Source organism: Camponotus floridanus, unplaced genomic scaffold (assembly GCF_003227725.1).
Source record: "Camponotus floridanus strain SB8 unplaced genomic scaffold, Cflo_v7.5 scaffold2, whole genome shotgun sequence".
NCBI classification, from domain to species: domain Eukaryota; kingdom Metazoa; phylum Arthropoda; class Insecta; order Hymenoptera; family Formicidae; genus Camponotus; species Camponotus floridanus.
In genome coordinates this window covers 2,070,907-2,095,917 of record NW_020229325.1, presented here as the reverse complement: position 1 = coordinate 2,095,917, position 25,011 = coordinate 2,070,907, and the positions used below count along the sequence as shown (strand labels likewise).

Below are 25,011 nucleotides of genomic sequence, written 5' to 3'. Positions count from 1 at the left end.
CATAGTCTCGGATAAATTATTGTCTTTTTTTCTAGCACACACAAAATAAGAAAAACAATGTTGCAAATATTAATTTAATATAAAAAATTTAAAAGATAACAAAATCATTCAATTATATATAAATTAAAAAAAATATAAATGAAATTAAAATAAATTGAATTAAAAATATAAATTAAATTAAGCTATAAATTGAAAGATATTTTTTTTTAAATTTATAGTTAAAAGCAATAATGAAAATGGTCATTAGTTCATATTACATAGCCGTAGGAAGAATAATTATGCAATCGCACATACTAAAGATTATTTCCATTCTAAGTTTATAAACAAATAAGATAAAAGGACTGACTTATACTTCGAAGAAATTCGTTGAAAATGCAGATGAATAATATATCGCAACGACTTGTTTATTATGCGTGCTGGAAATTCCATTTTTTTATCCCTGAAATTCATAGCAAAAAGAAAAAGAATGAGACAGCTGCAACTTACAGGTATCTTAGGACCGGTATCGTTGTGTTGAAAGCGACCAATAAAATCGCTTCAATTACCAGGTGAAAGACAGGCGTTAACTACGTTTCTTTTTCCACCGTCCGCCATGCGGTAGAGAACGTAGTAAAATTAAATAGCTCTTACAGTACGTAATAAAATATGAGTTTCATCCCGCTGAGTACTACGGGCGAATGAAGTCACTAATATCACGTCATTAACTCATACATCGCGTCGGAAATTTATGTGTGCGCGTGAGACATATCGTGCGGATTTACGCTACGTAAGTGAATTTTGCCACTTATCGAAGATAGAATTACATATAAAGATAGTGTTCTTCACCCTCTCGAATGTGTATAATCGAATGTGTATAATAATGTCTTTGCTACATGTCTCTAACGAAAATAATATTGTGATTTAATAAGACAAATCTGAATCATCGCGAATAAATCAATAAACAATCATGAATCATGTAGTGCTTCCCGCACACGCATTTTGCTAAATACATGTTTAAAAGTATCATTAATTATTTGCATGCGTATAATGATAGTATATAAAGTTTATATGCTATCAATAAAAATAATAATTTAATAATAATAATCATAATATATAATATTATCGATTATATAAATTAGCTGTAGAGTTTTCGACAATATTTTTAATTTTGATAGCTATTAATCGATGAGCATTTCTTATTTATTTAATTAATTAATTTCCTTAGATTACAATTACGTTTATGAGAAAAATGATAATTAAAATTAATAAATTTAATAAATAAAATTAATAAATTTAAATTATCGAAATTAATTTGAGATTTTTATATAGAATTTGCTTTGTTAAACAGTATATAAATTCGCTTATATCGTACGCAATATTTTTTGATAGTGAAGCAATTTCTGCATTCTTCTTAGAAGTGTGGTTCGACGGTAGGGACTAGAATCCTTTTGTATTGGTGCCCTTGCTTGTTAATGCTTTGGGTCACACATACAGACATACACACGCACGCACGCACATATGGCGGCTTCTTTGCTTCTCTTTCTTTTTTTATCGTGCCGCCCCTTCGATCAAGAAATTATGCCCAGCGGACCTGCATAGAGTTCGAAGATAAAAAAATGTGTGCTAATCTCAGCGAAAATCAGAGATGAACGGGAATATTATTCGATTTGTTTAGTTATAGCATTTTTATGATTATATCAATTATATTTTATTTCGCGAACAAAGTTTTAGCTTCAAATTGAATATAATATTTAACTGAAATGATATTGAAAGTGAAGATAAATAGAAAAATTCTTTTTAATATAAAAATGAAGATAAGAATAAGATTCAGAGGGGAAGAGAATATTATTTCCTCTTCTGACAATTTGATTCAATATATTGCCTATTTTAATAATCGCGATCGGAGGCACACAAAATGATTACATTTCTATTTTTATTATTTAGGATCTGGTAAAAGAACGTGCCTCAAGTTTCTCGTCATTTAAATGCGTTCTCGCTCGATATTATTAACCGACCTATTTTGATCTCATTAACTGACATATTTATTGCTTAGCTGAAAATTTACACACTTGCCTTTTGTCTTCTTGCTTGCAAATTGATTTTCTTGATAATATGTACAAAATGTTTGAGCTATATTCACATTGTGAATTATTCATTTTATTTTTATTGCGAGCAACTTTATAAAACGTAAATTTGAGACAAAATGCAGTTATTGCTCTCAATATTACTTATAATGCCTTAAACATGTCCTGTTTCTTTTCTATTTCACTGGACATAAGATAAATGTATTCTTTTTTTATCATATATCAATATGCATGTATATCTCCTTTTATTTTGTATTTATCACACTGAGATGAAGATATGGTAATATAATCCAATTTTTTTTCGTTTCTTGCATAGATATTAAATTCGTATTATCAAAATTTCTGCTTGTTGAGTTCTCAACAAAAATAAATAAAATACAAAAATGGATAAATTTTCGACAATACTTCCGATAATTCTGTTTGTTGTTGTTTTTTTTTTTTTTTTTTTTTTTTTGTTACCAAAGGCGTCCTCTTTTATTTCGTTTCGTCTCGTAACGATTCTTTCTTGCAGACCCGAAAAATGAAGGCAAACGACCAGATTCGCACGAAAGTGTAGCTGATGCCGTGGGCATACCCTCTCAATTTTCCACGAAAATCATTTGTCGAAATTATAGGATGGATCTTTCTCTCTCTTGCGTAGCTCGTAACGTATTATAGCAAAAAAGAACCTATGAAAGCTACCGCATTTGCGTGCCACATTGTACGTGATTCCGCTGATTTCAGAAAATGTATTATCCGCTGTAAAAATTCGTAGACGGAACTGGTCAATGGCCTTAGCGGAAACTATTTCAAATTCTTCGCAGACGCATGTTTGACACATTTGACAACTAGCGATAAAATGGGAGAAATATCTTCTGTTCTATTTTAAAATCGAATATCAGATACGCTTATTTGCTTGAAATGCTAAAAGATGTAAATGGGATTTTGTATCTTTTTTCGCCACATTTTCTCGCATGATACATAAATCACTTTCGATGACATTAATAAAACACACATAAGATTACCCGCCAGATCGATACGACTTGCGTCACGAGAAACGATAAGAGATTATACCAAAAAACGCGAGACGCGAATCGATAAACATATTACATTGCAACTTGGAGAGTTGTCGGAGAACACGAAGATGTGCTGTGTAACATGTATACGGCACGAGATGATCGATGCCCCTATACCTGAAAATTGACAATCGCGCATACGATTATCTTCGTCCGGGACGATCGAAGGAGATTAACGTCGAGGATTAACTTGGTACGTCGTCCTCCTGAGTTGCATCAACGTCGCGGAATTCACGCCCGTCGCGTGCGTCGTTTCGCCGCTTTATCCACAATCGTGTCTTATCCGTGTGATCTAATCGCGTATTCCCAGTAGCGCCGCCCACGCGACGACGATGACGGGAGCCCGGGCCGCGCGTTTGTATGCACGCGGTTACCGAATCCGCCCGGGCCTTTGACTTTTTCACCTCCAGACGGGATCATTGATTTCGGCGAAGGCCGCGGCGCAAAAACGTTCAGCACAATGCCTAGGCTATTTGCGGAACGTCCGTACACCTATACCTCCCTTTCCTATCGACCATTCCTTTTGTTTGTATTCTTATTAGCGACTCTCTCGTGCGCGCACCTTCGATTCATAAAACTCACGCTCGCGAGGATCAGGTAGGATCCTTTCCCTGAATACTTATGTGAATATTAATTCAAATGCGTTAGGAAAGAGGATATAGGTAAGGTGACGAAACTGTCTTGCAGACACTCCATTTCTAAATTTATTACTATCACGTAGCATGTGTTAAGTATGAAATTGTACTCTCTCGTGCGCGCACCTTCGATTCATAAGACACACGCTCGCGAGGATCAGGTAGGATCCTTTCCCTGAATACTTATGTGAATATTAATTCAAATGCGTTAGGAAGGAGGATATAGGTAAGATGACGAAACTGTCTTGCAGACACTCCATTTCTAAATTTATTATTATCATGTAGCATGTGTTAAGTATGAAATTGTACTCTCTCGTGCGCGCACCTTCGATTCATAAAACACACGCTCGCGAGGATCAGGTAGGATCCTTTCCCTGAATACTTATGTGAATATTAATTCAAATGCGTTAGGAAGGAGGATATAGGTAAGGTGACGAAACTATCTTGCAGACACTCCATTTCTAAATTTATTATTGTCACGTAGCATGTGTTAAATATGAAATTGTACGTGCTTGGCGGTCCTCTGGATTCTTCTCTCTCTGTTTTCTCTTTATTTATTTTTGAAATATCAAGTCGCTTTTTGAGGAAGAGACAAGACATACCCCTGGCTGTCATCAATTTTCCTGTCTTGTAATCGCGTTACTAATAGAGTTATAAATTATCGGAGCTGCTCTGATGAAGTGTCAACGATTATAAATGCTCGACGATTGTATCTCTCATTTTACATTCGACGCGAGAAGGATGAACGCCGAATCCATTTCAATGTTATTCGTCGTGTCGTACGCCAGACATAAAATCTGTCATAGAGCACGCACGCAGATACACATGGAATCTAGTTAAATCGCATAGCGATCGCATGTACCATGTGATTATCAAATACTGATTTTAGGCATCGGCTTACGTCATCGACGGTTTGCGCGTTCGAGCATCGCATGAATGAAACGAGAAGAGGCGAGCGTGCACGTATATATTGTTCGCGCTCGTGCGTGTACGTGTGCGTGCGCGCTCACGTGTGTACGTGTAGGCGTGTGTAGCGCGAAGCTCCAGCATTTAAATGGGATTTAAAGCGAACGCAGAGCCGAAACGGGTTGCGGAGGTCGCGTTTTAACCGTGAATGACCGTGAGAACGATTCGGCGTTGCTCTTGAATTATACGCGGCGCGTCTCCGTTACATTTTATAGTGCTATAACGAGCACTCTCGTACACATTTCTTGCACAATCGGCAATTCCCGGCCGAACAATGAGACGCCGACGAAAACGAATTAAAATCTGGTCCTGCGTGAAATCCGAGAATCATTTTATTAATCGTTGTTACTTTCTCTTCGATATAAAAAGTTTTATCAGAATGTTTACTCATGGAAAAACGTGAAAATCTGGAATTCTCAGGGATTTCTTTTGTGTCTGGAAAAATTAGGGAATTTCATTCTCATGGATTTTTTTAAATTTAATAATGTTTTTATATTGCTTTTATATCGGCAACTCGCCGAAAAGCTATAAGTTATAAATTGTACATTTAAAATAAATAAATATATATATATATATATATATATATACTGAATATATATATATATATATATATATATATATATATATATTGTATATACTGAATAGTTTTTGTAAAATGGATATTATATAGATTTTTGTATATTCGATATCTTAACAAAATGTAATAAATATTCAATTTTATTGTAAGTTTAAGTGATAAAATAATTAAAATGTTTCGCAAGTGAAAAATAGCCATCTTACAAAAACTATTTAGTTTATTAATATATTTGCAAATCTAGCATTTGAAACTTAAACGGCTCTGTTTTTTCTTTCTATAAATGAAAAGCATACAAACTAAAAAAAAGCATACGTACTAGAAAATGCATATAACAAAAAAAATTATTTTAAAAAGTTGCAGCAAAAGATTTTAAAAATATTTTCTTTATCTGATATTTTTTTAAACAAAAATACTTAAATCTCTGAAGTGAAGGAATTTTCAGTTTTTTAAGATTTAAGTAAACATTTGTCTTTATAAACGCTTGCTAATTTATTACAATTTTTATAAGCGAATTTCTCTTTTTAAAGCATTTAAAGTATTTTGCACAATATTCTATAGGCGTTAAAAAGGTCGTGAAGCAGCCTTGAAGACGCGAAATGTCTAATGTATTGGATTTAGACACGATTACGCAAAAAGTGCTCATGTACTTCCACGCTTTGTTTATCATTGATGATGTCTTTAAGCAAAGTCTTTGTCATCCGATTATAGTTTAACACTCGCACGTGTCTAATTTCGGGCGGTCGATTAAATCTCGAGCCCGTGGTTTGCATGAGAGAGATATCGCGATTTAGCTGCTTGCCAAGCGCTTATTTAATTACGAGTGTTTGCTAACGATAGTGAGTCTGTTTCGACTCTTTACATTCCACAGGCCGTTGTAACGACATCGCTATATGGAAGGCTTATTTATTTCACTGCTCCCATTATCGCTACTTAATCGTATTCAGCCGAGCATTTATTATTATTTATCGATATTTATCAGTATTATTTTATCATTAGCGAGAATTATTAACAACTGAATCTAATTACTTTAAATTTTACGGTCTGCGGAATACTTGTTCGGCCTCGACTCGGCCGTTGACCAAGGTCTTCGAGCAATACGATAAAATGCCAAACGAAGAGCTAAAATTGGAAGCAACATTTTTATGACTAAACCTCTCTCGCGTGCTTAATACAATTACTTGTTGCGTAACAAGGATGTTGTACGCGAGATTGGTGCAGCTCTCTGATTCATATTCACGCGTTTCTGTGACACGTGTTAGATAACTGAACCGCAGTACCGCATAATCGCATTTGTCATTGAAGTTTGCACGCAGCCACGAAGATGCAGTTAAACGCATCATCTCTCGGCTCAGCTTGATTTTAAAATATTGTTTCGAAAATATTGAAAGATATTTATTTGCTCGATGAACGAGATGAACCGGGCGCGACACATCGTTCGATAAATATTTTTCTATTATCTTCGGACACGATGTCACGATATTATTTCGCGTGATCGCTCTTTCAACGATATCTTTTATATATCGGGAAAGATCGTAAACGTATTTTTTTTTGTAGCTGACTGTACATCGTGAATGATGTATCGCTCGCGCAAAACCTCTCAAAAACCAACGAACGACACGCATGGCCTGCCTAGAATTTTGCACGGCTCGAGGACACGCCGCCTTCTAACGTGCCTTTGCCATTAGCAAAGAAGGCCATATGGAAGAGAAATAATTGCAAAACTCCTCGGTGACTATCAAGGCCGTCGAATTTTTTTCCCCCTCGCTAACGGGACGGGACCGCGTTATTTCTGGTGTCGTTGAACGGTCGATCGATAGCAAGGTCCGACCTTGGTATTGAGCCTACATATTGATCGGCCTTTTCCTTGATGGAATCACGATCTTTGAACAGGGGCAGTCACCGAGATGATTCTGATACATTCGATACTACTTCGTCCGATTATAAAACAATAGGCGTCCTACAAATACCATTTTATGAATACGAGGATATCTTTGTATACGATTGACTCTCAATTGTAGTCTAACTTTTATAAATTTGCTTCGTGCTGTAAAAATTTTGAAATTCCTTGTTTCAACAAAATTAACGATATTTATTACAATGTCAATATTTATTATTAATATTTATTACAATATCGATAGGAAAATAATTACGTTTAAATTTTTAGTGTACATATTTTTGTATGTTTCTTGTTATTATTCATTGTATTATTTGTCAATTTACACCATTACATACTTCTAATCACAATGCACGCTAAAGCCAAAATGCTTTAAACGTTAAAACGCTTATTTATTACAATTTTAGATCGTGAAAGAGGGGACTTGAAAAGTCGTACGATAGAATATTTATGTTCGGTATCTCTCATATGATAGTCACTACTACGTTAACACACAGGCTTACAACGATAGGAATCGAATGATCGAGCTGAAACGGTTTCGAAATGTCTGAAACATTTTTTAATCGGACGATATCGTTGTGTCGATCGCTGTGCTTAATTAATAAGGGAGTTCTCCTTTCTCCAAAATTTTTTGCAGAAAGTCTTAGACAACAGACTGAACGACAGGGTCGACGATATGCTGAAGGCCGGTTTGCTGCAGGAACTACTCGACTTTCATCGCAGATACAACGAGCAACGGATTAAGTCCAACACGTGAGTGCATCTCTTAATATCGTTGCCTCATATTGCGAAATTCTATGCAAGTTCAAGGACTTGTTGTTTTTCCTTCTGTCTTCTCTCTTAATCCTCTTATTTCCAGCTTAGTTTTATACGCACGTATAAGTGATATTTAAATTATTAGATCTATTATATGTCAAATATATGATCTTATTATCGATATTATAATGACAAACAATATATAAAATTTGTTTTTAATTTATAATTTATGTCATTTTTTTATATTTTTTCATAAATTTTGTTAAAGGTTGATTGTGATGAAACAAACGTTTAAATATATTTTTGGAAAGAATCTAGGAATAAAAGGATTATAGATAAATTTGTCTAAAGAGGATTCCCCCATTCGGCTTAAACATGAGGATTAAATTGCACGTGTATCGGATTTGTAATGTAAATTATGATCAATGTTTAAATAATGATTATTATTAATACTGTGAGATAATATAAAAGTGAGATAATACTCAGAAATGTTATTTGTATTAATGCGGGACTTCACTGATTCCGATCAGTACGCGTCTGGATTAGCATCTTTCTTCTGTAGAAACTTTACAAATATAAACGAAGTTTCCTTATTGCAAATAGAAAATGTAAATGGGAATGTCAAGGATAACGAGTGAATCAGTATGCGAAGTTGTAATGCTTATCGTGATTTGTCGTGGTAAATGAAATTTTTCGATTCTCGTTCCAATATATATAATTTTGTTCATTAGATATGCCATTTATCCTCGAGGCAATTCTATTTATTTTTTTAATTATAGAAATTCCGATAAAATTCTTTAATAAGCATTTTCTTATAGATATAATTTTATTATTTATTTTGTATTTCCAAAGATTGATTATGAATTGATATCTACAGATTAATTAACAAAAATAGGTTTTTGCACGATTGTCAATTAGAAATTGATTAAGAAAAATATATAAAAAGATGAAGTCTAACTCTGAAATATTCTATATGCAATGTGCATTTTTCTAATGACAAATAATTATTTGTCAAATATTATCTGTAAAATATTATTTGTCATTAAAAAAATGCACATTGTATATAGAATATTTCAGAGTTAGAGTTCATCTTTTTATATATTTTTCTTAATCAATTTCTTAATCAATTTTTCTTAATCAACTATTTAATATAATATAATATAACTTTTATAAATTAATATAATATAACTTTTTAATATTATATATAAATAATTATATTAAAAAGTTAGATAAACAGTTACATTAAAAAACCAGATATATAATACATTGTCAGATATATAATACATAATTATTTTAACCCTATGAAAAATATAATTTTGAGATAATACGCAGATTTTTAATTAACAACGAAGCTTATTTCAATTACAAAGAATTTGATCAATCTTAAAGACAGACTATTAAAATATCCCAATACGAATTATATAAATAAAACATATGAATACTAATAGAAATATTAAATGAAGAAATTGCTGATATGAAATAATTGGAAAGAATTATATAATCTCTTTTTCTCTTCTTTCTTTTTTTCCTCTATATTTTTTATAAAAGAAGGAACACATTCTCGATATACTCTCTTTTTCATTGAGAATTGATTTTTTTTATTATATAGTTATAGTTAAAGATTAAAAAACCAAATTTAATTTTTGTATCTTATCCGTATCTTATCGGATGCACGCACGTTTGCACGCGTACCGTGTCGATGCCATGCGTGTCGGCAAAGCACGTGATCCGACTGCTCTTATATCGCCGTTAATGCAGACATGCGTTATGAATGGGGCTTACACGCTTCGCCTTACTCGTTTCCGGAAGTTGCGGCCGGATGTCGGTGTGAAAATAAAGGAAGTAGCCAGCCGCGAAAAAAGGAAAAGCACGGGCGCGCCATTACGTATAGCCAGTATGTTGAGCCGAAAATTAATCACCATCTAATGAGCCGCCTCTTCTATTCCTCCTTATTCTCTTCCATATGCAATATGAAAGAAATATATATATACACAGGGTGTCAGAGCAATCTCTTCCCAAAAAAGAAGCTCTTGTAACTTATCTCGAAAGCTTTTCAAAACACTATAATAAAGTATTGTTTCATTGAGTACTTTTCAAAATATGGCTTGAAATAATCTTTTAATTTTACATAAAATGTCTAGTAAAATATTCATTTTTCGATTATCTTACCTTAATACTTTTATGTACAAAATAATGAGAGGAATCAATTGGTGTAAAGAAAACACATAATTGTTTCGAAGAAAAAATATGTAATTTGTAAATAATGTAATTTTGCAGTTAACAATTATTTTTTTCCTCGCCGAAAAATACTCGATGAAAAAACTTTATTATAGTATTTTGAAAAACTCTCGAGGTAAGCTACAAGAGCTTTTTTTGAGAAAAGATTGTCCTGACACCCAGTATATATATATATATATATATATATATATATATATATATATATAATATGACATTTAGATAATCGATTCTCATAACCAATATCGACTTTGAATTTCTACCATCTCAAAGAGGACGTGATAGCGCGAAATGTTAATTACTCGACGAATCATGATTATTGAACGGCGTAATTAGCACCTTGACTGACATAAGGATAGGCATATTTTTCATGTACAAATATGGCTAACTCCAAGATAAATAATGTAATGTAATCAACTCATGTTAATGTATTTAGTGGAAAAATTACAGTTCGGTTCACACGGCAGAATAGGATAGAATAGGATAGAAGAGATTCGAGAATTCAAAATTAAACATATTTATTTCTATTAAGCGAGGAAATTCGAATGATGTCAAAGTTGATCGCAAATGCGATTGATATATTATTCGAAGCGCAAGAAACTGAATCATTGATTAGAAATACGATGCTGGATATTATGGACGTTAGAGCGTGGTAGATAGGAGCGGCAAATATCAATTATTGCATTACAACCGATATATTGATCAAATGTGACAGATAATAGATTATGAGAAAGTATAATATAAGCGCTAGAGAAAAGAGAAAAATATCACGTGCCGCGATTACGATAGACAGGTCGGAAGGGACCGCGAAGAAAGTGCGGTCTGCAAACTAATTATTTTATCAAGACCTGTAGCAATGCGCCACACGGGTGATAAATAATAGCGTGGCAGAAGTTCAGTCGCGGAAGAAAACGGCATCGAGGTAACTTTCTTGATCGCAAGCCAGAGAAGTCAGTAAGAAATCCTGAACAGTCGGAAAAGACATTAGTTAGCTTCGAGTTTACGTGTAACTGTTTCCCCAATGCGCAAAAAGTTACACCGTTTTTATAATTTAACGTGGATAGAAGCTCAAAATTATTTACTATAAAGATAAGTTTATAAATATTTTAATACATATATACGAAAGCAGAAAATTTAATTTAGTTAGGATTATTATTGCTTTTTTAATTTTTCATGTTATGTGAGAGCAACGTTTTAGTCTCAAATTATTTTAAAACTTATTCTTTGACGAATTTGTTTCAGTTTTTCTGATAATTTAGAATTATCTAATAAAAAAAATAATTTCCTCGCTTTCTTCAATTATGCCCGAACTAACCAAAAGACAAGCTTTTTTTTCAGAGAGAAAGAAATTTATAACTTTCTTAATACAATTAATGAATCCATTTCGCATATTTGATGCATAAAACCTGACATTGTCTTTTCAGAAAAAATGGAAAGTAACGCATATTATACGATAAGATAGTGTTACCACTTTGCGCATCGTATCACATTATACATATACTGCACATTTTTGTTCGACGTATCATATGTTCATGTTTATGCTTATTATGTCGTATGTTCATGCTTATGATACATACAAATAGAAAAATATCTTTTACAAATTATTTTCTTATATTGAGATTGCGTAACAAAACAAGAAGATCAAAATGATAATTTAATTGGACTAAATATTAATTGCCAATTTATTATTTCGATTAATGTCTGTGTAATTATTGTTCACAAAAATCCTATTCAGAAACCTATTCACGTGTTTCATTTATGCAGCATCAATTTAATATTAAATTGGTACACACGTGCTATTCATTACGGGTTCGTTAAGTTTTATTATTTAACAGGGGGCAATTTTAATTTTTAATAAATAAGTTGCGCACGCAAGCAAACAGGCCATCGCATTAAATCACGGAACTCTGCGGTCAGTCGCGGATCTCGATTCTTCGTTTATTTGTCGAAAGAGAGAAAAATCCGATCAATGTTCCACACCGCGTCATCGGATTCCGCAAGAATCTGATAGCCGTCGCGAAATATTTCGCTATCGTTCCCGCGCGCGTTTCCTTCGCAAAGAGAATGAAATGCGCGAAGGAAACCTATTATTATTAGCACGTGATAACGTCCATGAAGCTCGCGAACTTGATTGATCGTTCTTAATTCGTTTCCTCGTCTCAGAATTTCGAAAATCTTCTATACAACGGTCAAAATTAATTGGTAAGTGACCTAGTTCCAAGTTTGAAACGCGATGAATTTAGATAGGATGGTAGAGGAAATTTACGACCTACTTAAGTATTTTCGAAAATTAATTCAATGATCAATAATATAATACGATAAAATCGATTTTTAATTTATAACATAAAAATCAACTTTCTGAGAATTCCTCACAGTGATATAATTTTAAAATAGAAAGAGACGAACTCTGAAATAATGATTACATGTATGTTTAATTTATTGCTTTATCGAATACGAGGATAGAGATTAAAGAACGAGAGATACAAATGTGCGAATTTTATTATCATTTAATTTTTATCATTGCTCCTGAAAATGATGGTTGTACAAATTTTCCTGATTTTCCGTACTGCCTGCTGCAATCCTTTCTTTGCAACACCTTCAAAATGCACATACTACTTTCGAGGTAAATTCACATAAATCAATGATTGATCTAGGTCGACCGTTTCTATCGGACAGGCGAGCTTTGCGGCGATATTTGGCATTTTCTTCCTTTGCCAAGATCTGTGTTATTGTATGGTGATAATAGCGGGAAAGTCGTGCAATGCAAATAGAGGGACATCGGTCACGCTCGCGTTTATTGCCTTCCCGTTCGCGGATGAGCCGCCTCGAGCAGTTTCTGAGATTTACACGTTGTGAAATAGCTAGAGATCACGCGGCACAGATGAAATTGTAACGAAGAAAAAAAAAATAGCACTCGCGTGGAGCAACCTTATTAGGATTCTCGTGCCGCAATATAACTTCCTTTTTCGCTCGATAAAATTAATTAGATGATTAATTGATATCGTCGTGCGCGTGTTTCAGTGTCTTTATCGCTTCGGTAAACCACATGTAAAATGACTATTATAAAGTTATATGCGATATCTTTTTTTTATCTCTTTCTTATTTGCAATTTCAACAATTTAATTAATTTTCAATTATTTCGCACATATTCTGAAATAACATTGGGGATAAATTATCAAAACTGTGATAATGTGGAACATAATTAAGCGTAAACCGATTATATAATTAAAATTTATGTCACTTGATCCTACAATTAGAAACAAAAATTAAACCTCGGTTATTTATTTTGTGAATCCGCGTCTAATGGTGTCACTTCAAAGGCTCGCCAAAACTCAGTACTCGTCTTTTTCGTTTTCATTTCGAACGTTAATAAAATTGATCGCACAACTCTTCTGTAACCGGTACGATCGGCGGAGAGAAATCGTGCGAGAAACGAGAGTATCGGACAGGCATCGCTTCGCGATCCTTTCCAGCTGGAAGGCGCGGTCGGTCGCGTTCCTCGTCGCATCGCGTGCGACGTTCCTCTTATCGGTGCGGTTACATAACAGGATACAGCGTTACAGGTAGATCCAGTCCCGGTTATCAGTCACAGCGCCCGCTTCTCTCTTCGCATGCGCTATCGGTACGGTTTCGTGGCTCGCGATTTCTCTCCGCTTCGGTCGCTCGCTGGCGGCGATAACTCGCTCCATAATTTTTCCCACTTTGTAGCGAATGAATTTCTTATCAGAAGGAAGGACGCCGCGTCTTCCGCGATCGATGCTTATTATATATTGCCCGGCCGTCATTATCGCTAATTATTGCCGTCCGTCCGGCCGTGTACAAACGCGCACGCGGCGCGACGATGCATCCGCCGCGATGGCTATGCAAATTGCACGCCTGTGGTGCAATTTGCAATCGCCGTGCAATCGCACGTGCAATACGTGGCACGTAACGAGGGGCTGGTGGACTGGGTCGAATTAAAGGAAGAGATAAGAAGTAAGATCAATTAGATCAAGTATCACGTGTATGTCTTGATGAAAGGTGGAGATATGACACCTTTCAACGGTAGACTAAGGGAGTTGATCGAAAGAAGTGACATGCTTTATATTAAAAGAAATTGACAAGAGGCTGTAATTAGAGCATTTTCTGTAAAAAAGTTGTTTACAGTATTTTATGTTAAAGTTATGACTGATAAAAAATTAGAAAAAATGAATATAGATTATGATTATATAAAGAAATATATGGAGGAGAAAATAGACGAATACACACGCACAAGATATCAATCGGAAATAAATCTCATTATGATGTAAATGTAACATTATTTTTTTCTCATACAATTATGAAAAAGATTTAAGCTGAAGGTGACTAGTGGTATCGCTTATTATAAATGCTTTTGACGCTAATGACGATTATACAATAAAGTATAATAAGTAATAATTGCGCAATGATTTTTAACATATGATAATAACTCGTAGTATGTGAAAAACTCATGGTTCGATATATGTTCTTTTCACGGGTAAAAAATGAAGATAAATGAATTCATAAAATGCAACCAAAAATCATTCATTATTCCTTTTTTTTCTTGCGTGTGAAATATCGTGGAGATTACACGGGGAAGGATATCGCGGTTGCTTTAGACAGGAAATATGGGATATTAGATATTTAATTTGTGTAATGTAATAATTGGAATTCACTCTATCATTTTAATTTAAACTCTATCATTTTCACATTAATGATGTATATCAATAATTATTTGCTAATTTGAATCTCTTGATGGTATTTTCTTTTACTATCTATTAACAGAGAAGACAATAATGGAATGTTATAATGTACAAATTAGGTCAATTCTCGTGGATAAGACTATTCTGCTGCAGTCTGGCGGAGTTAAATTAAACTGTCAATTCTCTCTTAAGCATGGAACAGATTACGTCAAAATAAAAGTAACATTTAATTAATTTTCATTCATTCGAATATTCATTCGACTTAATTAAGCGATAAAAAGAATGATATGTTTTAATTTTGTATGAAAAGAAAAAAAATAATAGACCCTAATTAATTTTTTTAGATTTTCTTTAAAAAGTAATTTAATACAGTATTTTAATATAAAAATTATGATTGATAAAAAATTTTAAAAAATGGATGAGATTTTTATATTTATACAAGATTATATAGAGAATTATATACGAAGAAATGCCACAAAATCTACACACACAAGATATCGATGTTTACTGCAATATAATGCCAAAATTACATGAAATAAAATTGTTGACATGATATCGTAAAGTAAAGTAAAAAGTCTTATCATATATTTAGGTTATATTGTAAAATTTCAATTTAAAATTATCGATAAAATAATAGAGACAAAATTGATAAATATAAATAGATAAACTATTGACTTGTAACGAAGATAGATAGATGTATAATTGATTGATTTGTAATTGCTTTCAAGTTTTTTTTGAATCTTTAATATTAGCTTGTCGATCTTATATAATCCTTCTCGTGACAATCGATTATTAATAGATGACGATTAAATTAAAATATAAAAGAAGTCTATAATCCAAATATCAAACTTAAACATTTTTCATTTTATTCACAGACATTCCATAGATATTGAAAATTTTAATATATATATATATATTCTGTTCTACATTCCTTAATAAAGGAATTTCGATTTATCTTGTCTATAAAATTAAGAAATATTTTCTCCTGTATAAAATATATAGTTCTTTATATGATTGCTCAGTATTTTATCATTATAAATTTTTATTCATAGTAGCCTACATTTAGCAGATACATATCTCTTCATTATTAAATATTCGATAAATCGCGAATAATAATCAAATCAAGTTTATGTAAGTTGAAATATTTTTTTTATATTTATTCGTTTGCATATTGCAATACTCTTGACAGTATAAATAATATTGAGATAAAAATGACACTGGACTTTTTGTAATATGTGGCAAATGATTATCGTATCAATCATGTAATTGCTCACAGTAACTACTTATCGCATATTATGTAAATAGATCTTTAAAACAGAGTTTGCTTTCAGAGATATATATCTTTCTTCATCAATACCTTTCACATCAATACCTTCATTAAAAATCTGTATTTTCCATGATACTCGATTACCCATGATACTTCGAACAATTGCAATTACAATTACCGCGCATAAAATTATCATAGATGCATGATTATAATTCCGCATAAAAGAAGATACATTTGATCGATGAATCACAAGCAACGATCAAAGATTAGTATGTTTGATCTCTCGATGCTAATATCGGTGCTTTTGCAAGCGAGATGAGCATGTTTCTCGTTCGAGTGGATGATCGATTGTAACCATGTCGAAAGAAGCTATCATAATGGCGATGGACGATTATCGCGACAATCATGCGTCAGAAAGTAATACGGCGCTATTGTATTACGCTCTATTAACCTGCAACGATGCCGTTAATGGCGCAATCGTGCGCAATGTAGCATACATAATCTTATTATCGTGACCGCCGTGGCGAGCCGGCGACATCGATGTACATCGATCGGCCTTGGATTGAAAGATTGGAGGATTGTTGAATACATCACTGACAAGCGGAACCCCTCGTTTTATTATCGATCACCTCCGGTCGAGGTTTGCGATACCATTTATAGATTTGTCGCCTATATCTAAAAAAATTTGAAGGAGGAAGATTAAAATTGATTGAGAATTAAAAAGTTCTCTTGAAAAAGAATGTAGATTAAAGCATTATTAATATTTTTTTAAAAATATTGATTTATGTACGTAAAAGCGCGCCAAGAAAACTATATTTTTTAAAAAGAAGATATAAAGTGTAAATATATTTTAAAAATAATAAAGTGTGAAAATGATGAATTATGAAGTGTAAATATATTTTAAAAATAATTCTAAGGGAATATAGAATTATTATTATTACAGGGAATAAAAAAATTGTGAAATAATGTTCAGAATTGAAGAGAGAGAGAGAGAAAATTGCATAATTAAATGAATTTTACTTGTCATCGAGTGAACTCAATTAAAAATCTTTGAAAGTTTACCGGTGAAAGTTTATCTTGACAGATTTTTATAGTATCTCAAACTTTCATCAGTATGTTAATGGAAGGGATTAATTACGAGCTTTTTTATTTTTTCTTGCTAAATTTTTCACGTTCGTCATTTAAATTTGGCCATTTTTAGCCGCGATAGATATCGAATAAGAAAAATATAAGCTGAAGAGAAAAAGATAGCGTGCTTCCGTTTCACGAAGACCATAAATCCTGGCAATAGCGGCGAATTATCTCTCGTGGCACTTCTATATTTTGTGATAGAGGAAATGTAATATTGTACGCGTGCAGTATATATAAGCTGCCTGGCAACAAGTTGTAAAAATATTGTAGTGTAGTTACGGAACGCGACACTGATTGCTGACACTCTGTCGTTATCTTAATTACAAACTCTAACACTTCATTACTAGCGTACAAGTGCTATCATTGCTGCTACCATGACTACGGCTCATAGTCTCTATCGTTAAACATCATCGTGTGACTATTATTAGTACTTTATTATTATCATTATCGTACTTGTTTCGAATAAAAATGTTGAAGTTACTTAAGAATATGAAAACGAGTTACTTCTCGAGATTTTATAAATAGTTAATCTAAAATGAATAGCCCTACTTTCTCCTATTGATACGCATTTGTATGTGTCGACATATCGCGTGCAAAGAAGGAGCGTTTAATAATAAGAAACGAAAGAAATAATTAGGAACAACAGCGTTGAGCCTGATTCAAAATTATACATAACTGCTAAATTTTATTTTGTATCTTTTATATCCTTATATTTTCACTGTATAATCTTATTATAGAATCACTTTCTTATTTCTTACGAGTACTTTTTTACTTATGTAATAACGAAAACGAGTTCAACCGTTAAAACAAGTCACAACAAATTTTAAATTTATTATCAAAAGACAAATATATATGTTCGATGTTGATTATACAAAATATGTGAGAAAATACAGGAAAATTGCAGAAGCCATGGATATTGTGTCAACAAAAAAATCAGGTGCAAATGTTATTTAAGATTAGAGAAGTCAAAATTATCTCTCGATTCCATTTATCCGAGCGATTTTATTCACGGCACCGATTGCGGAATCGATTTTAAAGTTTAAGAACTAAAATGCCGGCCTGCAAAAAGTCTGCGGTGCGCGCTGCGCAAGGTTTCGTGAATCTAATTTCTCGACACCAGCATGCATTTGGCATTGACACGTGTGCGAATTGACGATAGCGTCGCCGACTTTTTCCTGTCGCATTGTGTAAGCCGACGTTACACCGAGCAACACTCATACGATTGCTAATCGGACGAGCACGATAAGATTTCACGGGCAAAATGAAGGTGTATCGTTGATCCTAGGATTACATTCGAAATCGTAATCGTAAATCGATTGACTTAGCCGATTAAAAAATACGCGGCTGTTGTAGAGTTTGCTGTCAAAATTGAATCTCTTGAAATCTATTCCGTTATATATCATCTACATATATATACACACACACATACACATAACCCTGCGACACAATAATGCTTTTCAAAGTAAAGTAACATTGATTGACAGGCATCGAATTCCGTTAAAGAATTATTTCTGGTTGAATGGTGAGGGAGTGGTTTCTTTCAAGATCGAAATAGTTTTTTTAGAATCTGAACAGTATTTTAGAATCTGAAGAAAAAGTATTTGATCTATGTGTCAAAGAAGTATCTGATTTATCCATCAGTATCTGATAATAATTATGTATATATAATATATCTGATAATAATTTTATATATATATATATATATATATATATATATATATATAAAGAAAGAGCAAATAATATCAAGGTATCTCAAAGAAATTTGCGACATAAAATATTTTGTACTAATGTGATTCATAATAACATGCATAAAGAAGATAAAAATTAGATATTTACGTTAGTTCATTATTATTTTGTCCATTCAATGGTGGCCCTGGAACGCTTTATATAGCTTATTTGTACATCTTGCTTCGACGGCTGTTTTATACATTAACGAATTGTACTCGAGATAACGATATATTTGCTAAATTTATAATTGAACTTTAATTCGATTGCCACACAGTAGCAATGTAAGCAACAAGCTAATACATTTTGTCACAGACGATATTACATCTCATATTACACAATGTTGCAATGTTGCAATATGATGGCTGTAGTCATAAATAAAAATAATTATCAGTGTTATCTTTGCACTTCCTTTGCCCTGAGCGTTATGTAATTATGGCTATCGAACTCCTAAGAAGTCTGAAATTCTCTTTATGTAATATTATATCTGTGCGATATATAGTTTATCTGGTTTTGACAGCGACTATTGCAATTAATTTTAATCTTTAATCAGTCTTATATATTGCTTATTAATCAGTAAATACGTTAACATTTTTTAAATACACGCATAATTAAAATTCCTAATACATTCTAATACGTTCTATTACATCCTAAGAAAAAAATCATAAAGCATCATTCAATGTGTAATTATACATGACAATAATTTAGCAATTTTAATTTTAGTTTGTTACACAGATTTACAGATTACATTGTTTGCTAATTAATCTCATTGATATTAGATGACTCCAATACCTCTTTCATTTTAAAATGTTGTCTTAAATAGTAAAAAATGTTGTCTTAAATAGTAAAAAATAGTGACAAATTATTCATAGATATTAGAAAAATTTATATTTCTCTTTTTATATTTTTTTTTTTACTCTCATAAAAAAATGTAAATTGAAAATGTTTCAAGATAAATCGTAAATATTCGTATTAAACGAAGACTTAAAGTACGATCTAAGCTTAAAAAGCTATCCGCATTTAAAACCCAACAAATACGTTGTGCGCAATCTCTCCAATTGTATGTGGTGTATACCAGGTACAGTATCTCAGTTGGAGGTCAGAGGAGGGTAATCGATTAGGATTAGCAGCGCTTGGACGATAAAACGAAATGAATGAGAGAATGGGGTAGGAAGAGAGCGTGAACCCCCCGTTGACAGGGAAGGTTGAGCCGGTGGACGCGATCTAAAAGAGAATGTTTACATTCCAGGTTACCTGATTACACGAAAGGCATCTTTCAGACTATCGGCTTCAAGGAGTTTCATCCTTATCTCATATTGTCCGAAGAGGAGCGCGCGAGCGAGAAGGTGAGTCGACAACGTGGCAGATGGCTCGATGGGATGATACGTCCATACGATCGTTCCTCAGCAGCTGCCTCAGCCGGGATCTCCCCGGCTCTTTTTCTGCGCTATTAAGGTGCATCACACGATTCGCGACACAGTCCAGCTCTGCAGTCGTATCGCTCTTCACGATGTTTCTGATCCTTTTTATTCCTGTCGTTGCAGAATCGCATTCGAATGTACGTCTCGATTTTTTATGAGCTTTTCTTCGGTTTTAATGTCGTCAAATATTATTGGGTGCTATTTGCGAGGAAAAAAAGATATTCGCGAAAAGGAAGAGCGAACGAATGCAAAAGATATAAATAAATTATTATTTTGAATGTGCGCATTGATAAATATATATTTTATAATAATTATTATTAATTTATCTTTAAATTATAAATTAAATTTTATAGCTTCAAAATATATTTTATATCATTTTAAAATTTTATATTATATATATATTATTTATAAATATAAAAGATATTTCATAGAAATGGGTGTAAATGATACGTATTGTGTGTTAGAAAATATTTATATTATATTTAAATGTTTATTTAAATATTTAGAATTATTAAAATATTTTTATGAAGCATATACTTTAAATGAAACATGTTTAATTCATTTTATTGCTTTCTTATACCAAATAATACATATTAAATAGAAAGTTGGAATTCTATTATGTGTGTGACGTATTTTACATATAATTTTTAAATTATTGTATGATGTAAAAATAAGAAGATAAAAATAGAAAGAAATCGTATACAATTGATATTTGTTTAAATTTATGCAGGGAAAAAAATTACAGCAGCAAGGGGTCGATGATTTAAAACTCGTCACTAGAAGATATTCCAGGAAGCAAAATAAATGGGTGATGAACAGACTAATTCGACGTGGTGATCGACAGGTAATTCACTTGCTTCATTCATTAACGATATATGTGTTCGCGCTGTAGATGATAAATTGCCTGAAATAATTTAATTCATCTCCTTACTGTAAACCATTCTTTTCGCGAAACACATAAGTAATTAAATTTCAGGAAAGTAAATCATACGATTCTTTTTGGTTTTTTTTTCGAGGTTCCTCCTATTTATTCTTTAGACTGCACTGACGTGACGAAATGGGACAGCTGCATCCTAGAACCCGCAACAGCGATCATTTCCGCAATAATGCGCGGTGAAAAACCTGAACAACGACCATTGAACGAAAATTTCAAGAACCAGAAAACTACTGACAGCAGTACGAATACATATCACTATTGCGAGGTAATAATGACCGCAACAATTTATTTTCCGATACATTCAATTGAAATCGTAATAAAAATAATTACATATATAATTACTTTACTTTTTGATGTTTTCATAAAATCGACTTTTGAGAATATTATTTTATTCTATATCCTGCAAAATTACGTCGCGCAAATAAAGTAGAAATTTAATAATCGTAATTTATATTAAATTTTAGGCATGTAGAACGAAATACTGACACTCAAATACTATTAATATCTTGTATTTTTTTTAATGAAATGTTGAATATGTTTCTGACGTTTCTGACGTAGAATTAAAAATTTTTACATACTGTTCCAGATCTGCGAAAAAATATTTGTCGAAGAGAATCAATGGCAAGCACATTTGAATGGTATGAAGCACATGAAAGTCTTAAAAAAGAAGATAAAAACGGAGAAGTCACACACCCAAAAAAATCATTCGACGTGACATCTACCAGTATCGCTATAAATGTGCGAATGTTCATTCTTGCATTTATATCTAATCGATCAAATGATCAAAACTGTGATTATACTCGCATAACAATACATTTTACAAACGATAATCAATGTAAATATATTACCTGCACAGAAAATATACTTATATTCTTAAAATTGATGAATCCTAGTTACCAATCGTTGGAAAATACCAATTGACGTTACTTCCTTTTCGCTAAGGTAAGAGAGATTTCTGCTATATATCTAGTAACTTACCTCCTGAAAATAATATTTACCGACTTCACCATAGATCTTGTTTCAAGCAATGGTCATTAAGCAACAAGAGGTAAGTTGTCAAGTGAGGAGTAAGTTAAATATCCTTTCGATATATATTTAAAAAAATCACTTGCTTCGAATAAATATTTTTATTAACTGGATAATTGACAAGCGCTGAAAAGTAAAAAAATATAGTTTTAATCAATATTAAAATATCTATTTATTAAGGAAGATAATTTTAAATTGTAAAATTAATAATTTTATATTTATAATTAATTAAATACTAAATGTTTGTTAATTAATATCTCACACGGCGTTATTTTTCAAATGTGTTCAGAGAATGATACTAGAAACGTGCAATGCACAATAAATCAATAATCAGTTATCGATGCATCAGACAAACAATACAAATGAAACACAATGCGAATAATATATACAGTACTTTAGTTATAATATAGGCTTGAATGCGAAAAGATGTTATTTCAACTAGCGCGAAGTTAATTCATGTGAATAAATTCTTTCTGTCCTTCTAATATATAATAATGTCGATTACATAAGCTGTCACCTAAAAATAATTTTCTACAAACATTATGTTGTAACATTATGCGGAATCTTTCTTTTATAAACGTAAATTATATATATTTCGTGCAATTGATGATGTTTTTTAACGAGTAAAGTATTATCGCAATAAATGACACTGTTCGTGATAATACAATATCAGAGATAAAAAGATTATAGAAGCACAATTGTTGATAAATAATATTTTTATAAGATATTTTTTATAATTATTATGATTTCAAATATTCTCTCTAAAATCTTAAAGTATCTTTATGAATTTCTTTAAAACTTAAAATTACGATTATAGTGTGTTACGATTATATGTTTTTTATTGGCACTGGATTTGCAATGTTGACTATGTCATAAATACGAGAGCATTTTTTTTAAATATATATATACGTTGTCACGCGACGTATGTTCAAGAAGACACATGCTTTGGTTGCGTGCAGTTCACCGCTTACCGAGTCATTGTACTCCGGCACGCACTAATCGCTATTATATATGCACGTTGCATTAAGGCAGGTCGCTGACGTATGTCGGCGAGAAGCATTTTCGAGTAAGAAAGACTTAGCGACTTGTTCATTATTTGGCTCATGACGAAAAGTAATTTTTGAAAAGTGAATTTTTCGTAACTAACTGTGTGTATGGTTCCAACCACCTCAAATCTCTATAAGAAATATTTATTTTTATCCCTAAATATGTTCTTGACGTACAATGAAGATTAGACTTTTAGACAGAATGAATTATCTTTTCACACGTGAAGGATAAAATATTCATATGATAAAATCGTTTTCGTGAATAATGCCAACGAAGGGAGGTCAAGGATTTTTATTTGCATTTAAAATTAATGCAAATAAAAATAATTAAAATATGCAGAATATAATAATAATGTAAAAATATTTCTACAGTAATAAACATTTGATAATTGTAGAAAGGAATTATGGAAGAAGAAATTGCTTTCTCTTTTCTTTTTAGATATTCTTTCTAAGTTATTCTTTTTTTATCAAGAATAAAGTTGGATTTATTCTGAACATACAAATATATTCTTCATCTTTAGATCATTTTAATTTTTAATTAATAATTTATAATAATATGCGCACAAAAAATATTAATTATACTATGAAGCTCATAATACAAAAGAGATTTAACTTCTATAAGTTATTGCGAAAAAAAAAAAAATACAAAATTTACACAAATAAAAATCCTTGGCTTTTTGTTGATACTTTTACTGTGTATTTTGATAATTCTCGACGCAAATGTACTTTGATTATTGCATAAATTGGAGTAGAAAGCCGGTATAACTGGCAACAAAGTGCTGCGGCAAATTTGATTTTGCACAAAGACACCCGATATGCCGTAAAGTAATTATTACACGGAATAATGGCTCGCTTGCAGTCTCATGATGTATGACTCAAAGTTAAAACAAAAAAGAGCCATCGTGCCGTTCTACAATGAATCGTTAACTTGATCACCTTGTACCGTTTTTTGCTAATTACCTGATCATATGAATAATGAATGATAATATATAATTTTCATATCCTCGATTATTCTAATAATTTATATATCTATTCTAATAATTTATAAATTTTAAAAAAGACAATAAAATGTGATTTTCTTCGTTTTTCAAATACATATAATGAATTTTATAGAAATTATACGTTTGCCTATTATTTTATGAACTGGAATTATTTATTGAATTTAATGCGCACAATCATCTCTAAAATATGTTCTTTATTGAAAGTCTTTCTTCTTTCATAGATATAATTAGATATAACTAGATATAAATTCTTCTTTCATAGATATAATTAGATATAATTAGATATAAATTAGATATGAATGAAATATAAATCTATAAACATGAAGGAAAATTTATCTTGTTTATAAATTTTGTCACTTTGATTGACACTATTTTTAGATTTGGCAGCATTTTACGATCTTTCTTCCTAACGTTCCATTCTGGCGTTCAATGAACGAATTCTCGTATTGTTATATGCACCTGACGGAAGCATGTGCGGGTATTTACGCGTCAGCTGGACAATCAGCCTCACGTTTACCGCTTCATGAGTCATTGCCCTTGTAATGAGCGATTCTTATCGTTAACATGTTTTTCCGT

At 32.1% G+C, this 25,011-nt stretch overlaps 1 protein-coding gene across 3 annotated transcripts in view; it reads left to right on the top strand.

Annotated features, from left to right (window-relative positions):
- The window catches only part of LOC105258326 (tRNA dimethylallyltransferase), a 77,622-nt gene extending 55,383 nt beyond the window's left edge, over positions 1 to 22,239 (top strand). For 2 of the 3 annotated variants that reach the window (XM_011269530.3, XM_011269532.3), the window contains 5 exons: positions 7,828 to 7,943; positions 20,254 to 20,350; positions 21,156 to 21,269; positions 21,442 to 21,627; positions 21,949 to 22,239. In XM_011269530.3, the coding sequence (XP_011267832.1) occupies positions 7,828 to 7,943; positions 20,254 to 20,350; positions 21,156 to 21,269; positions 21,442 to 21,627; positions 21,949 to 22,077 (642 nt within the window). In that variant the 3' untranslated portion in view covers positions 22,078 to 22,239. The remainder of the gene's footprint in view (positions 1 to 7,827; positions 7,944 to 20,253; positions 20,351 to 21,155; positions 21,270 to 21,441; positions 21,628 to 21,948) is intronic. The other variant, XM_011269533.3, reaches the window with a different exon arrangement.
- The last annotated feature ends 2,772 nt before the right edge of the window (positions 22,240 to 25,011 follow it).